The following is a 16,958-nucleotide window of genomic DNA, read 5'->3' as shown; positions in this document are numbered from 1 at the left end:
AATACCAGGGTAGTCCTCCTGGAATCCCAGCAGACATGCTCCCCAGGGTGTTCATGGTTGGGTTGGTTGATGATGGAAAGCCCAGACTCCAGTAGACTTCACATGGAGAGGGGACTGGCCAAGAGAATGACCACCTCTGTCCCTCCATCCAGAGAGAAGCAGGGCCACAGCTGTGGCCCTGGGCACCTTCCCAGTAGGCGAGCACACGGAGCTGCCACTGAGCCTGGGGGATCCACTGACCATCATCTCTGAGTAAGTCCTGTCCCAGTCGGGGAAAGGTGGGGCGCTCTGCTTCCTTCCCCTGGCACCTGAAGATGCCCTCATGGGAGATGGGGCCCCTCCCTCCAGGAGAAAAGAGCATGGCCTTTGGCACTGAGCTCACACTTGGCCCTAATGGTGGGATCTAGGAAGCCTGACACACCTGTAGGGGGTAGCTGTGGGTGGTGGGCAGGGCCTTGCAGGGGGCCCCGGAATCCTGCTGTTTCCTGCCCAGGAGGTAGCAGCACTGGCCTGTGCAAGGAGACATGGGAAACATAGGTGGGACAGACGGCCAGCTGCAGGAGCCAGCCTGGCAGGTCCTCAGGAATCCTAAATGAGCAGTTCCCCTCTCTTTTCTCTCTCCAGAGATGGAGACTGGTGGACAGTGGTATCAGACGCTTCAGGCACAGAATACAGCATTCCCAACAGTCACGTGGCCAAAATCTCCCACGGGTGAGTTCACACCCCACGCCCTGCCTTAGCAGAACTTCCTACTTTCTCTTCCCACAAGTGTGGTCCTTTATGGCCAGTCCTGCACTGAGCCAAACTGGGGATGGGAGAATCAGGCCCAGGCCCTGCCCTCAAGAAGAGCGAACTCAAGAAGAGCCTGCAAGACTCAGGACCCCAGAGGAGGGGGCTCAGGAAGGCCCCATAGAGACGTCCTCTGGGCTTTGGAGGGTGGCTGGGAGTTCACTGGGGGAGAGTGCTGAAAGGGAGCTTCTGCATATGTGTCCTAAATGTCCTGAGGCAAGAAAATGAAGGGGTGGGGCCTCGCATCTTGGCAAGTCTGCCTTTCTAAGAGGGGCCTCACCGTAGGCAGGACATGGGGGATGCCATCGCTCGCCACCAGTGAGTGACAAAAGAAACCAACTTCAGAGCAAATTCTATGTCATGAGAGAGAAAGGAAGGGAACTGTCTTTCAGTGGGAACAACCTGCATAACACGGAGTCAGGCAGGTACTCTGTATGTGCTGTGATGGCCGCTCTTCTGTTCTGAGAGAAAGTACTACTCCAGCACTGGATGATCTTCCTTTTCTGAGGCTTGCTGAATGTCTGGCTCTGATGAAATTAGCACAGGGCTCCCAAGACATGTGGACACCTTGCAGAATCCACTCACATGGAGGTCATTGGCCGTGTGTTTCCTGCTTGCCTGGCCCCACTGGTCAGAGCTTTTGCATCCTCAGTGCAGCACTAAAGTTGCATCCAAGGAGACACTGGTCACCTCCAAAAGTCCCCTTCCCTTGCCACTCCGTCTGCTTCCTCCGTGTTTACAAGTCCTATGAATGACTTGTTTTATTTACTATAAAACTAGGCTAAGTTTGCTGCTGGCACCAAGAGGGTCACAGCTTCTCTGGTTTATCTCCTTAGAATGAACTCAACCCTGACTCTAGCTTTGACTGTGGAATTTCACAGGATGACAGGGAGACAGCCATTTCCATAGAGCTGGCTTCTGTAGGTTTTCCTGGAGACTACAGGACTTTACTCTGGGGACATTAGAAGGCTGTTGGACTAGTAAGCAAAAAATTCCTGCAAAACCACCCTGAACTTTCCATTGCAGTCAAGTCCTTCATGGACATATAGGTGAGGGATTAAGTGAAAGGACAAAAGAAAATAGGGGGCCAGAGGACTCAACAATCCAGCAAGAAAAGAAGCCCCAAGGAGTAGGTCACGAAGGTCTGTGCTTTGGGAGGCACATATGGTGATCGATATGTTGCATGATTTTTTCCAAGACTTTAGATTGTCTTGAGCATTCTAGTTCCAACATTTCTACCCACAAATAAGCTCCAGTGGGAGTTACATTTCACTGGTAATGAATGAATACATGTTCACCCTCATGCCTTCTGGCTGCAAAGTTAAATTTTAAAATGTTCAAAGAAAATATTTACTAAAATTAAACACATACACATAGGCAATTCTTGGAAAGGAGAGTTGGCTAGCATAGGGGTACTAGCTGGGCAGTGCTAGGAGTCTGTGATCATCCCCCCTTCTCCCACCCTCCTCGCTACTTGGGAATGAGGTCTCCAGGCAGAAAAGGCCGGGGCTGACCCCATGAGGTTGTCCTCTGCAGCCTCTGGAGCCGGGACCAACACAAAGCTGGGGGGCCCTTAGAGACCAAAGTACAAGTGGAATTCTAAGGACCAGAGAGGGAGGAGGGGTTTGAGTAGTCTTGGCCCACCCACGCACAAGCTGACCTCTCTCTGTCCCTCCTGCAGGTGGCTGTATGAGGGTCTGAGCCGGGAGAAAGCTGAAGAACTGCTGTTGCTGCCTGGAAACTCTGGAGGTGCCTTTCTCATCCGGGAGAGCCAGACCAGGAGAGGTGGGTAAGCCCAGCCCTGGCTTGTCCTTGAAAACCAAGAGATAGCTTGGTGGTATAGGCAGGAGGTCAAATGTGAAGGGCTGGAGTACCGGGACTTGGAGTCAGGCAGTTTCATTGACCACTATGTTGCTGCCATGAAATCCCATTTCTAAAAGTAGGTGTGAATGGTCCACTGTGGGGATCCAGGCTTAGCCTACACTTTAGTAACTGGTTCTTATAATAGAATATGGTCACAGGATTTCCCTGCCCTGACCAGCAATGATTCCTCCCTCCCCAAGACACAACTTGGCAAAAAATTGTCAAGTTCATGAGGTCTCTGTGCCCTCCCTGGGTCGCCAGCCAGAAAACTCAAAAGTCAGCTCTTGATCTTTCTGCTGTATAGATGGGGAGGATGGGGAAACAAAGGCCTGAAGAGGGGTGGGGACATGTCACATTGCACATTCCTATGTGCCTTCTCCCATTTCGGGTACAGGACTTCCACAAACAAAACACAAAGCTAATAGAGTCTGTCTCTGATGCCCCTGTCTCCCTCCGAGCTGCTGCCCTGAGACCCTTATGGTGGGGCAGAGAAGGATGTTACACAAGTGGTGATGCTGATTTTTATGATGGACCCTTTAAGTGTCTTCAAACAACCCTGTGAGGATTGTAGTTCCACTGTCCGCATTTTACAGATGAGGAACCTGAGGCTTAGGGAGGAGAAATGATTTGCCGGGGTAAATACAGCAATGAAGCTGGGATTCAAACCCAGCTGGGGTCCTCCTCACTTCAGATATCCAAGAAAGGCCCACGTATCACAATAATGGTGGAATTGCAAACTCAGTGGTAGACTAGTGGGGCAATACTCAGGAATGAGGACAGGTCTTCTGTGCTTGCCCTAATTGAACCAACCATGGTGGGTTGTCAGGGTCCTTTGCTCTCAGTCTCCTTCCTGGGGCCCCCTCTAGCACATCTTTGCCTCTCCTCCTCTTCTTTCAGAAGCTCACTGGGTTGACCTCTCCCCTCTCCTGCTACTTTACAGACAGCATTACCATCCCCCCTACACCCAAAGGCGGGCTGGGGCTGGGGCTGGCCTTAGTGCAGGCTATAAACAGGAAACCGCAGCAGTGGAGCTGACTGGGGCAGGGGTGCTGCGAACCAGGCCCCAGGGAGCTTGAGAAGCCACAGGAAGTGCTCTCTGCTCAACTGCCCCATACCCCCGCTTCTTTGGTCTGGTTCAGCCACAACCACATAGTGACCAGCACTTACTGCCCCTTCTTAAGAAGGCACATGTACAAGAGGAACTGGCTGGGAAATAAAGGAGGAAGCAGACAACCATCTTTAAAGATCCATAAACGGGGCACATGGTTGGCTCAGTCGGTTAAGCGTCTGCCTTCAGCTCAGGTCATGATCCCAAAGCCCAGCATTGGGCTCCCTGATCAGCTGTGAGTCTGTTTCTCCCTCTTCCTCTGCCCCTCCACCTGCTTGTACTCACACACATGCAAGTGCACTCTCTCTCTCAAAGAAATAAGTAAAAGCTTTTTTATTTTTTTTAATTTATTTTTTTTAAAGGTAACTTTTAAAAAAAATTTTTAAAAAAGATTTTATTTATTTATTTGACAGACAGAGATCACAAGTAGGCAGGGAGGCAGGCAGAGAGAGAGAGGGAAGCAGGCTCCCCGCTGAGCAGGGAGCCCGATGCAGGGCTCAATCCCAGGACCCTGAGATCATGACCTGAGCTGAAGGCAGAGGCCTAACCCACTTAGCCACCCAGGCGCCCTGCTTCTTTATTTTTTTAAAGATTTTATGTATTTATTTGACAGAGACACAGCAAGAGAGAGAACATAAGCAGGAGGAGGGGGAGAGGGAGAAGCAGGCTCTCTACCGTGCAGGGAGCCCGATGCAGGGCTTGATCCCAGGACCCTGGGATCATGACCTGAGACAAAGGCAGGTGCTTAATGACTGAGCCACACAGTACCCCACAAATAAGTAAAATCTTTAAAAAAAATATTAAAGATCCATAAATATACACAAGATTGCTGGGATTAAGATTAGATTTGAGGGACGCCTGGGTGGCTCAGTTGGTTAAGCAGCTGCCTTCGGCTCAGGTCATGATCCCAGCGTCCTGGGATCGAGTCCCACATCGGGCTCCTTGCTCAGCAGGGAGCCTGCTTCTCCCTCTGCCTCTGCCTGCCATTCTGTCTGCCTGTGCTCGCTCTCTCCCCCTCTCTATCTCTGATAAATAAATAAAATCTTTAAAAAAAAAAAAAAAGATTAGATATGACTCGGGGCACCTGGGTGGCTCAGTGGGTTGGGCCTCTGCCTTCGGCTCGGGTCGTGATCCCAGGGTCCTGGAATCGAGCCCCGGGTCGGGCTCTCTGCTCAGCGGGGAGCCTGCTTCCTCCTCTCTCTCTGCCTGCCTCTCTGCCTACTTGTGATCTCTGTCTGTCAAATAAATAAATAAAATCTTTAAAAAATAAAAAAATAAAAAAATGAAAAATAAAAAGATTAGATTTGACTCTTAGCTTCCCCATAGCCAACCCCAAAAGGGGGTAGATCAGAATGCAGTTCTCATTATCACAAAAGGAAGAGATTTGTCAGTTCTACAGGAAAGGAAATAGTTTCCCCAGTACTAATTTCTAATCTCTCATCTGAGTCTTCTTTTAGGACAGTATTTGTCAAGCTGCACGTTAAAACCTGCATCAGTTTAGTTCAGTGGTTATAGAGCAGTGGGTCTCAAATCCAGGTGGCCATCAGAATCACCCAGAGGGCTTAAAACAAAGAACTAGCCACACACCCAGATTTCTTATTTGGTGGGTCTTGGGCAGGGCCTGAGAATTTACATTTCAAACAAGTTTGCAGGTTATTCTGCTGCTGCCGTGGGGACCACACTTTAAGAACCACTGATCTGGGGGCATCCGGATGGCTGTCAGTTAAGTGTCTGACTCTCGGTTTTGGCTCAGGTCATGATCTCAGGGTGGTGCGATTGACTCAATGTCCAGCTCTGTGCTCAGCGCAGAGTCAGCTTGAGAGTCTCTCTCTCCCCCTCCCCCCTGCTCCTCCCCCTGCTCCCTCTTTCTCTCAAATAAATAAATTAAAAGAATAATATAATTAAAGAAAAAGAACCACTGATCTGGGGGCACCAGGCTGGCTCAGTTGGTAGAGCATATGATTCCTGATTTCGTGGTTGTGAGTTTGAGCACCATGTTGGGCAGAGATTACTTAAAAAAAAAAAGTGCCCATCTAGACCTTGGCTTCAAGTTGGAATCATCTGGGGAGCTTTATAAATTACTAATGCCTGCACCCAAATCCCAGAGTTTCTGGGGCTCTAATCCACAACCCAGATCAAGATCAAGACCTGAGCCAAGACCAAGAGTCAGATGCTTGGGCCACGTGGGTGGCTTATTTGGTTGGGCATCTGCCTTTGGTTCAGGTCATGGTCCCAGGGTCCTGGGATACAGTCCCGCATCATGCTCCTTGTTCAGCAGGGAGTCTGCTTTTCCCTCTTCCTGCCTCTTCCCCTGCTTGTACTCTTTCTGTCAAATGAAAAAATAAAATCTTTGGGAAAAAAAAAAAGAGTCAGATGCTTAACTGACTGAGCCACCCAGGCATCCCTGAGTTTCCGATTTAATTGGTCAGGGCTGTAAGCTTGGCCCTAGAAGATATAAAAGTTCCCTTGGTGATTCTGATATGCAGCCTGGGTTGCGACCCCTTCATTTGGTGGATCTGGACCAGGGAGCGTTTGAAGTGCAGAACATTCCAGGTGCATCACTGGGGTTGGGAAGAATATTGTTTCATCCTATTTTTATTTTAGGTAATTTTTAAAAGATTGTATTTATTTTAACAATGAGGTTTTTGTTTTTGTTTTGTTTTTAAGATTTTGTGTATTTTAGAGAAAGAGCATGAGCAGGGAGAGGTGCAGAGGGGGAGGGAAAGAACCTCAAGCAAAGCACAACAAGCGGTTCAATCTCACAACCCTGAGATCATGACCTGAACAGAAACCAAGAGTCAGATGCTTAACTGACTGAGCCACCCAGGTGCCCCTAAATCTTTTTAAAGATTATTTATTTATTTTAGAGATCTAGCGAGAGTGCGTACAAGAGTGGGGAGGGGCAGAGCGAGAGAGAGAATCCTCAGACTTCCCACTCAGCACAGAGCCCAACACAGGTCTTGATCCAGGACGCTGAGATCATGACCTGAACCAAAATCAAGAGTGGGGCACTTAACTGACTGAATCAGCCAGTAAAGTAAAGTAAATCAGTCAGTAAAATTACCTGACTTAGGTAATTTTAAGTGTGTCCTAGGTCGCAGTGTAAAATTTCATACTGTGGTTTGTAGCCCAAAAAAGTTTGGTGGCGCCTGGGTGGCTTAGTTTGTTAAGCATCTGACTCTTGATCTCAGCTCAGGTCTTGATCTCAGGGTCATGAGTTCAAGCCTAGTGTTGGACTCCATGCTGGTTGTGGAACCTACATTAAAAAAGAAAAAAAAAAAAATGTTTGGCACTGCAGCTCTATGGGACCTGGGGAACGTCATAGAACGCTAGTTCTCAAACTAGTTCTCAGACTCAGAATTGTCCGGGAAAGACTCTTGGGTCCCTTTCAAAAGGGATTGGGCTCAGAGGTCAGAAATCTGCTTCCTTCACAAGGTCTCTGGATGGTTCTTATGTTCTTTTATGTTTGAAAACACAGTTCCATTCTAGGGAAACCAGAATTAAGTAGTAAGAGACATTTTTTTTTTTTTACAGTTACATAATGCATCTTGTTGTATGTAATACTAATTAATTAGTGATTGAGTGAATGCATTCAGAATCACCTTTTCTTTTCACCAATGTCCAAATATACCTCTGGGAAGGGAATTCTGCTGGGGAATTTGAGTCTGTGTGTAGACTGAGGAGGAAGGCCTGGGGCCTGTGAGCTCCCAAGAAGCCTACTCAGAGTTGCCAGGGAGGGGAAGACCTCTCTATCTTCCCTAGGGTCCCTCTGGCATATCTATTTATGTCCTAAGCCTGGGGGAAGTCATGGCAGAGCCTGTATCAGGCCCCAAACCTTGGTCTGTGAAGGGACACTGACGACTTTGTGGAGATCATAGGATTGCTCCAAAGGTCAGCAGCAAGGCCAAGTCCCCATAGCATTACCCCTCACCTCCCTGCTATCCTACTGCGTCTCTGTTCTTTGGTGGGTGCTTTAAGAAAGACTGATGATCAAGCCATGCTTCCTTCTCCTACAGAACAGAGGCTTAACCCACTGAGCCACTTCTGTCCATTATGTCATCTTGGAAGCACTTGTTGAACATTTCTTCTGAGTCAGGCCTGTTAAGTCATGGCTCTTGTCCTCAGGCTGCAGACGGTGGAAGGTCCAAGGCTATCAACTTCTCAGAGGCCTTAGCAGAGAAAGGTCAGGAGGGTCCTCTAGGCCCATCTCCCACACACAGCTTCCAATCAGTCCTTCATACCACTGTGGACCCCACCCCACCTCCTGGTATCATCATTAGAACAGCAGGGGAAACATGGTGCCTGGCCCCAGAGGTCCCTGCAGGCCAAGATGTGACATAGGCTATGGAACTGGAACTTTCTGGAATCCAGGACATTGTACCTTCTATGCCTTTTCCCCAGTGTGTCTCCCTCCAACCCCTGTACCCAGCCACAGCTCCTACCATTCCTTCCCGGAGCCTCTCTTCTGGCTCACTGCCCACCAGAACGTTCTGTGAATAAACCTTCTTCTTTCCACTGCTGCTTCCTTGCACACACTCCTCCCTCAATCTTGGAAAGACCTATCCTCCATTCTTCCACTTGAACTCACACTCACCCTTCATGACCCATTTCGATGTATTTCCCCAGGCTATTTGCCACCCTTTGCTCTCAGACCACTTTTGTAACTACTGTAAACTTAGTTCTTAAAAGAAAAAACAAAAACAAAAAAACTGGGGTATGTGGTTTAAGAGCACAAGAGCTAAATATTTGAAATGGGGACCATAAAGGAAAATTCCAGTGTGGGAAGTAAGGGCAGGACCGCACTTCCTTCCCAGAGTACAAAGATCTAATTATGTCTGTCAGGCCTTGTGCAGGGCGTGTAGCCAGTGCTCAAGGGATGTATACTGAATAATGAATGAGTGAATGAGTGCATGAAAATACAATGGGGGAGGGGAGAGGATGAAGATCTGGGGAAGACTTTCCCCAATACCACATGTTCACAGACGGGAGAGGCGTGCAAATAGTAAAACATTCCCCCAAACTGCTTGTAACCACGGCTCTGTCCGGCATTTATCCCAGAGATTCACTCACTCATTCACTCATTCATTCATTCATTCAACAAATGGCTCTTGTGTGGTGACTCTGTGCCTACTATTGTTGTAAGCAGTGGGGATTCAACGATATAAAAAGCAAAATCCTTGTCCACAAACCAGTTGGCAAAATGGACAGCGAACACATAAATAAGGACGTGTCTGATCATGGTAAGTGCCACATGGAAACAAGAAAGCTGCCTAAGAGGGGCAGGGTCACGGGACATGTGCAAGTGTACAAAGGCCTGCAATAGATGCATCCTCAGCAGCGACAGGTGTGCTGGGAGTCAGCAATCGAGGTCGCTGGGAGTCAGGTTGGGCTGGGGACTTTGGTTCTCAGCAGGGGAGTGACATGAACTGATCCCTCCACTGCTTCAAAGAGAGGATTTGGGGTTGGGGTGATGAGGAGGAAACCGGAAGCCACTTGGGACATTGTTGCAGGTTCTGTCGAGTGAGCGTGGTCGGGTTCTGGATATATTCTGAATATAGCCAGTAGGGTTTGCTGTCGGGCGGTATGTGAGGTGGGAGAGAAGGGAAGCAGTGAGCCTGACTCACTGTGAGGATGAGAGCTTAGTAATAGATGCACAGCACTGCTGTTTTCTGAGATGGGCAGATGGAAGAAGGATACATCAGAACCATCCTTCAGGAGGCTCACGGTTGGTTGTGTGTGTTCTGGGGTGAGAGATAGGGCTGAGGGACAGGTGATGGCAGAGCAGGACTCTTGGTGCCACAGAAGCACTGCTGCCTGGGCAAGTAAGAGCTGGACCTTCTCTCCTGCAGGGAAGGTCTTCTAGAAGGAGGTTGAGCAGAACTGAGTTGTGAAGGGAAGACTGGTGGTTACTCAGATGGAAGGGTCTTCCCTACGAAAGGAACAGTGTGAGCAAAGGACCATAGGCCTGATACAGTTTATTGGGTGTTTGCTGCATGCCAGACGTTCCTAAAATATTTCCCTTGCTTCACCACTTGAATCCTTGTGCTGATCTGGTGACATGGTGAGAATTGTTATCTCCCTTTACAAGTGAAGAAACAGATCCAAGAAGTCAAATAATGTGCCTGGAGACACAGCTAGTAAGCATGGGGCAACAGGGGTGTTCTAGCATGTGGTTGTGTGTGGGATTTGAACCCAGGGAGTCTGAGTTAAAGTGGAGATGTCCTGGCACTGGGAGAGAGCGGAGGTATTTGGGACTGGATGGAGCAGTGAGAAGGAACTCAGGATACCAGCCCAAGGCTGGTCACAGATGGCATTGGTAGGTGACCTGTCTCCACAGTGGGGTTGTCAACCCCACATGGGGTTCATGGAGCTTGTTATCCCTGAGCATACCAGCTAGCTACTCAGTGTGGTGCCCTTCCCAGTTTTAGCAACTGTGGAGACAGTGAGCAGCATGGGGTGGCTGTAGAACCACGCAGGGGATATGGGGACTTAGTCACTTAGTTCAGCTGGCTTGCTTGGCCTTCAGGGCTTATTTTCAGATAAATTAGCTCTTTCCCAACCACAGAGCTATTTCAGAGCCACAGCTCAGCTCCAGAAGAAACTTTTTTTTTTGAAGATTTTATTTATTTGACAGAGGGGGAGAGATCACAAGTAGGCAGAGAGGCAGGCAGAGAAAGGAGGAAGCAGGCTCCCCGCTGAGCAGAGAGCCAGATGCAGGGCTCGATCCCAGGACCCTAGGATCATGACCTAAGCTGAAGGCAGAGGCTTAACCCACTGAGCCACCCAGGCTCCCCAAGACTTTTTTTTTGAATTAATATTTTAAGTAATCTCTACACCTACCTAAGGTGGGGGTCAAACTCACAACCCTGAGATCAAAACTCATATACTTTACTACTGTCAGAGCTACCGAGGTCCAAGTAGAGATTCTTCTTAAAGGTACAAAAGTCAAGGAGCCGTCAGAGTCAGGGAGAGAACAAGGAAAAGGAAGCATGAATCCTACTCCAAACTTCCCAATGTATATTGATTTTATATACTGTAGCCTTGCTAAATTTACTTATTAATCCTAGTAGGTTTTTAGAGATTACCTAGGACTTTCTATATATGTAATCACATTATCTGTAAATACAATTTGCTTATTTTCCAACCTATATGCCTTTAATCTCTTTTCTTGCCTTATTGTACTAGGACCTCTAGTACAATGAATAAAGTGGTTAGAATGTTCTTGTTCTTTGTTCCCAACGTTGGGAGGAAAAATTCAGTCTTTCTTATTGAGTATGATATTATTAACTATATTAGATATTAACTATAGATGCTTCACAGATACTCTATGTCAGGTTGAAAGTAGTCTTCTGTGGTAGGCAGAATAATATGCCCCCAACCCCAAGATGTCTTGGTCCTAATCTCTGGAACTGGTGAATATATTACCTTTCATTGCAAAAGGGAGTTTGTAGATGTGACTAAGTTGAGGATGCTGAGATGGGGGGATTGTCACGAATTATTTGGATGAGCCCAATGAAATCCCAAGGGTCTTTATAAGAGAGAGGCAGGAAGATCAGAGTTCGAAAGAGATTGAGATGAACGTTATGCTGTTGGCTTTAAAGATGGAGAAAGGGCCATGAGCTAAGGGATGTAGGTGGCTTCTAGGAATTGGAAAAGCAAAAAATGGATTATCCTCAAGGGCTCACAGAAGAAACACAAGCTTGCTGACACCTTGATTTTAGTTCAGTGAAATCCATTTCAGTTTTATGATCTCCAGAATGATAAGATAATAGATTCATGTTATTTTGAGACACTGAATTTGTTGTAATTTGTTATAGCAGCAATAGGAAACTATTCCACCTTCTATTTGTAGTTTTGTGGTTGTTTTTTTTATCAGGATGAGTGTTGAATTTTGTCAAATGATTTTTCTACATTTCTTCAGGTGATCATGGTTTTTCCTCCTTTATTCTATTTATATAGTGAATGTTCCTTTTTTTTTCTTTTAAGATTTTATTTATTTATTTGACAGACAGAGATCACAAGTAGGCAGAGAGGCAGGCAGAGAGAGAGGAAGGGAAGCAGGCTCCCCGCCGAGCAAAGAGCCTGATGCAGGGCTTCATCCCAGGACCCTGAGATCATGACCCGAGCCGAAGGCAGAGGCTCAACCCACTGAGCCACCCAGGTGCCCCCCTTTTTTGATGTTCCTTTTTTCTTTTTAAGATTTTATTTATTTGGGGGCACCTGGGTGGCTCAGTCCATTAAGCATCTGCCTTCTGCTTGGGTCATGGTCCCAGGGTTCTGGGATCGAGCCCTGCGTCCAGTGCCCTGCTCAGTGGGGAGCTTGCCTCTCCCTCTTCTTGTTGCTCCTCCTGTTTGTACTCTCTCTGTCAAATAAATAAATAAAATCTTAAAAAATATATTTTATTTATTTGACAGAGAGAGAGTGAGAGAGCATAAGCAGGGAGAGTGGCCAAGGGAGAGGGAGAAGCAGACTCCCTACTGAGTATGTCCCAGTGTTAAAGAATGTCTAAGGGGCCCCAGTATTCCCTTTAGAAAATATTTTTAGTTAAACAATGAAAATACAAAAATGTGTGAGCTCAGCTAAATCAATAAAGTTACATTTGTAGCTTTACTTAATTATTCTTTTAAAGTAATCTCTATGACCAATGTGGAGTTTGAACTCACGATTGGACTACTGACTGAGCCAGCCAGGAGCCCCCATTTGTAGCTTTAAATGCTTACATTTCAAGAAAAGAAAGAAAGAATAAAAGAAACTTTATAAGATAAAGTTTCTATCTTAAGAATCTATCTTAAGAAGCTAGAAAGAGGGGTGTCTGGGTGGCTCAGTGGGTTAAAGCCTCTGCCTTCCGCTCAGGTCATGATCCCAGGGTCCTGGGATGGAGCCTTGCATCGGGCTCTCTGCTCGGCAGGGAGCCTATTTCCTCCTCTCTCTCTGCCTGCTTCTCTGCCTACTTGTGATCTCTGTCTGTCAAATAAATAAATAAAATCTTTAAATTAAAAAAAGAAGAAGAAGCTAGAAAGAGGGCCAACTGGGTGGCTTAGTCCTTAGGTGTCTGCCTCCGGCTTGGGTCACGATCCCAGCAGCCTGGGATCGAGCCCTGTATTAGGCTCCCAGCTCAGTGGGGAGCCTGTTCCTCCCTCTCCAGCTCCCCTGTGCTTGTGTTCCCTCTCTCACCATCTCTCTGTCACAAATAAATAAAATCTTAAAAAAGAAAAGCTAGAAAGAGAAGAATAAATTTAGATGGAAGGGATGAAATAAAGATTAAAGCAAAAGTAAATGGAAAAAAAAAAAATAGGGGCGCCTGGGTGGTTCAGTTGGTTGGGTGTCTGCCTTTGTCTTGGGTCATGATCTAAGTCCTGGGATCGAGCCCTGCGTTGGGCTCTCTGCTCTGCAGGAAGTCTGCTTCTTTCTCTCCTTCTGCCTACCTCTCTCCTTGCTTGTGATCTTTCAATCTCTGTCAAATAAATAAATAAATAAATAAATAAAATCTTAAAAAAATAGAGAAAAGTCAGTTATCCCAAAAGATTGATAAAATTGATAAACCTCATGGCTGCTTGGCTGGCTCAGTTTGTAGAGCATGTGACTCTTGATCTCAGGGTCATGAATTCGAGCCCCGTCTTGGGCACAGAGATTACTTTAAAAAAATGATAAATCTTGGGATGCCTGGGTGACTAAACAAAACTAATTAAGAAAAAACAATATATTACCAATATCAGGAATGAAGAGGGACATCACTACAGATCCTACACACATTAAATGAATAATAAGGGCATATTATGAGCAACTTTATTCCAGTAAATTCTACAACTTGGATGAAATAGACAAATACCTTAAAAGACAGAAATCACCAAAACTGATATAAAAAATATAAATTTGAATAGCCCTATATCTATTACCTAAATAGAATTCATAATTTTCAAACTTCCTGCAAAGAAGACCCTGGGTCCAGATTGCTTTGCTAGTTAGTTCTATCAAACATTTAATGAGGGGTTTCGGGGTAACTCTGTTGGTTAAGTGTCTGCCTTTGGCTCAAGTCATGATCCCAGGGTCCTGGGATCAAGTCCCACACTGGGCTCCCTGCTCAGCAGGGAGTCTGCTTCTCCCTCTCCCTCTGCCCCTCCTCCCCCACTCGTGCTCTCTTTCTCAAGTAAATAAAATCTTTAAAAAAAATTTAAAGAAGACAAAAACACAATTTTACATAAACTTTTTAAAATATTTATTTATTTATTTAAGATTTCACTTATTTATTTGACAGAGAGAGACAGCAAGAAGGGGAACACAAGCAGGGGTTAGTGGGAGAGGGAGAAGCAGGCTTCCTGCCGAGCAAGGAACCCAATGTGGGGCTCGATCCCAGGACCCTGGGATCACAACCTGAGCAGCCAAAGGCCGACACTTAATGACTGAGCCATCCAGGTGCCCCTGAAAATATATATATTTCTTTAAAAATGACTGTTAATAAAAAGGGATGCCCAGGGATGCCTAGGTGGCTGTTGGTTGACCATTTGACCCTTGGTTTCAGCTCAGGTCATGATGTCAGGGTCATGAGATCAAGTCCCACATTGTGCTTCATGCTCGTCAGGGAGTTTGCTTGAGATTATTTCTTTCTCTCCCTCTGCCCTCCTGCCTCCCTCTCTAAAATAAATAAATCTTTTTTTTTTTTTTTTTAAGATTTTGTTTATTTATTTGACAGAGACACCATGAGGGAGGGAACACAAGCAGAAGGAGTGGGAGAGGGAGAAAGCAGGCTTCCTGCTGAGCAGGGAGCCTGATGTGGGGCTCAACCCCAGGACCCTGGGAACATGGCCTAAGCCAAAGGCAGACACTAAACTACTAAAACAAATAAATCTTTTTTAAAAAGTGTGCCCCTAAACCAAATAAATCTTTTTTTAAAAGTGTGCCTGGCTGGCTCAGTTGGTAGAGCATGTGGCTCTTGATCTCAGAGTACTGAATTCAAGCCTCATGCTGGGTGTAGAGTTTACTTAAAAAAAAAAAAAAAAAAAAAGTCAAGGGGCACCTGGGTGGCTCAGTGGGTTAAGGCCTCTGCCTTCGGCTCAGGTCATGGTCCGGGGGTCTTGGGATCAAGCCCCGCATCGGGCTCTCTGCTGAACAGGGAGCCTGCTTCCTCCTCTCTCTCTCTCTGCCTACTTGTGATCTGTCAAATAAATAAATAAAATCTTTTTTTTTTTTAAAGTCAAATATATTTCCTAATTTTTCTTGTGATTTCTTCTTCGATTTCTGGGTTATTCCTACATATTTGGGGATTTTCCAGATATTTTGCTATTAATTTATTAATTCTGTTGTGGTCAAATAATATAACTATTTCTTTTAAGATTTCATTTATTTGAGGGAGAGAAGGAGCAGGGGCAGAGGGAGAGGAAGAAGCAGATTCACTGCCAAGCAGGGAGCCCAATTTGGGGCTTGATCCCAGAACTCCGTGATCATGACCTGAACTGAAGGCACTCAACTGACTGAGACATCCAGGTGCCTCCATAACTTTTTTCTTTAAAAGATTTATTTATTTATTAGAGAGAGAGAGAGGCAGTGCACAGGGAGGGGCAAAGGGAGAGGTAGAGAAGTGGACTCTGCTAGGCGCTGAGCCTGATGCGGGGTTGTATCTTACAACCCTGAGATCATGACCTGTGCTGAAAGAAATCAAGAGTCAGACACTTGGGGCGCCTGGGTGGCTCAGTCATTAAGCATCTGCCTTCAGCTCAGGACATGTTCCCAGGGTCCTGGCATTGAGCCCCACATGGGGTGCCCTGCTTGGCGGGAAGCCTGCTTTTCCCTCTCCCACTCCTCCTGCTTGTATTCCCTCTCTAGCTGTGTCTCTGTCAAATAAATAAAATCTTTAAAAAAAAAAAAAAAGACACTTAACTGACTGCCCCCCAGGTACCCCAAGAATATAACTATTGATTTTAATCCTTTCAAATTTCTGTGTTTGTGGTCCAGTCTATAGTCTATCTTGAATATTCCATGTACACCTAAAAGAAAATGTGTACTGTTGTTGGTCCCATGTTCTATGTTAATGAAGTAAAATTGGTTGATCGTATTGTTCAAGTCTTCTATATCCGTAATGATTTTTAGTCCCATCAAGTACTGAGAGAGGAGTGTTGAAATTTTCAATTATAATCATGGATATCTATTTCTTCTGTTCTGTCAGTTTTGCTTCATATATTTTGAATCTCTGCATTTGTATGTAATTGAGTGCATACAAATTCAAGATTTTTAATATATATATATATATATATCCATCTTATCTCTGTTAATACTCTTGGTCTTGCATTTTACTTTGCCTGATTAAAAAAATTTTTTAAAAATATTTTATTTGGCAGAGAGCGAGAGGGAACACAAGTAGGGTGAGTGGGAGAGGAAACAGGCTTCCTGCTGAGCAGGGAGTCCAATGATGCGAAGCCTGGGCTTGATCCCAGGACCCTGGGATCATGACCTGAGCTGAAAACAAATGCTTAATGACTGAGCCACCCAGGCGCCCCTTACTTTGCCTTACTGTGCTATTAATGTAACTACTCCAGCTTTCCTATGATTGTTTCATGATACATCTTTTTCCATCTTTTTTTTTTTTTTTTAAGATTTTTATTTATTTATTTGACAGATAGAGATCACAAGTAGGCAGAGAGGCAGGCAGAGAGAAAGAGGGGGAGGCAGGCTCCCTGAGAGCCCGATGTGGGGCTTGATCCCAGGACCCTGGGATCATGACCTGAGCTGAAGGCAGAGGCTTTAATCCACTGAGCCACCCAGGTGCCCCTTTTCCCATCTTTTTACTTTTAGCCTGTTTTATTATTCAAAGTGTGTTTATCAGATATTTGGGCCTTGCTTTTTAAAATCCAATTTGAACTTTGGAGTCATGCTGAATATCTACTTCTCTGACTTGCTATTTCTGTGCATTTTTAAGATTTTTCTATGCTTATGTGTGTAGTGGTTATTAACTTATACTGGTCTACAGTATTACTGTTCTGAGGCAGGCATACAGGCTGTTTGTAGTTTCGGACTTTTCCAAACCAAGCTGCTTGGAATATTCTCGCTCTTGTATTTCTAAGGTAACATGCTGGGATGAAACTGCTGGTTGTGAGGTGCATGTTTAATTAGTTAATGATAACTCTTTCCAAAGTGGCTGGTAATTATTTATCTTAACATCAGCACAGTAAGAGTTCCTCAACTTCGGCACATCCTTGCTGATCT

The 16,958-nt window shown here is 45.8% G+C and overlaps 1 protein-coding gene across 3 annotated transcripts in view; it reads left to right on the top strand.

Moving 5' to 3' along the window:
* Window positions 1-16,958, top strand: part of SLA2 (Src like adaptor 2) — a 30,712-nt gene that overhangs the window by 8,486 nt on the left and 5,268 nt on the right. For all 3 annotated transcript variants that reach the window (XM_082746284.1, XM_082746285.1, XM_082746286.1), the window contains exons 3-5: window positions 153-252; window positions 625-711; window positions 2,471-2,574. In XM_082746284.1, the coding sequence (XP_082602410.1) occupies window positions 153-252; window positions 625-711; window positions 2,471-2,574 (291 nt within the window). The remainder of the gene's footprint in view (window positions 1-152; window positions 253-624; window positions 712-2,470; window positions 2,575-16,958) is intronic.

Source organism: Mustela nivalis (assembly GCF_964662115.1).
Source record: "Mustela nivalis genome assembly, chromosome: 8".
NCBI lineage: Eukaryota > Metazoa > Chordata > Mammalia > Carnivora > Mustelidae > Mustela > Mustela nivalis.
Note: the sequence above shows the minus strand (reverse complement) of the source record. Positions and strands in the feature narration are given on the sequence as shown.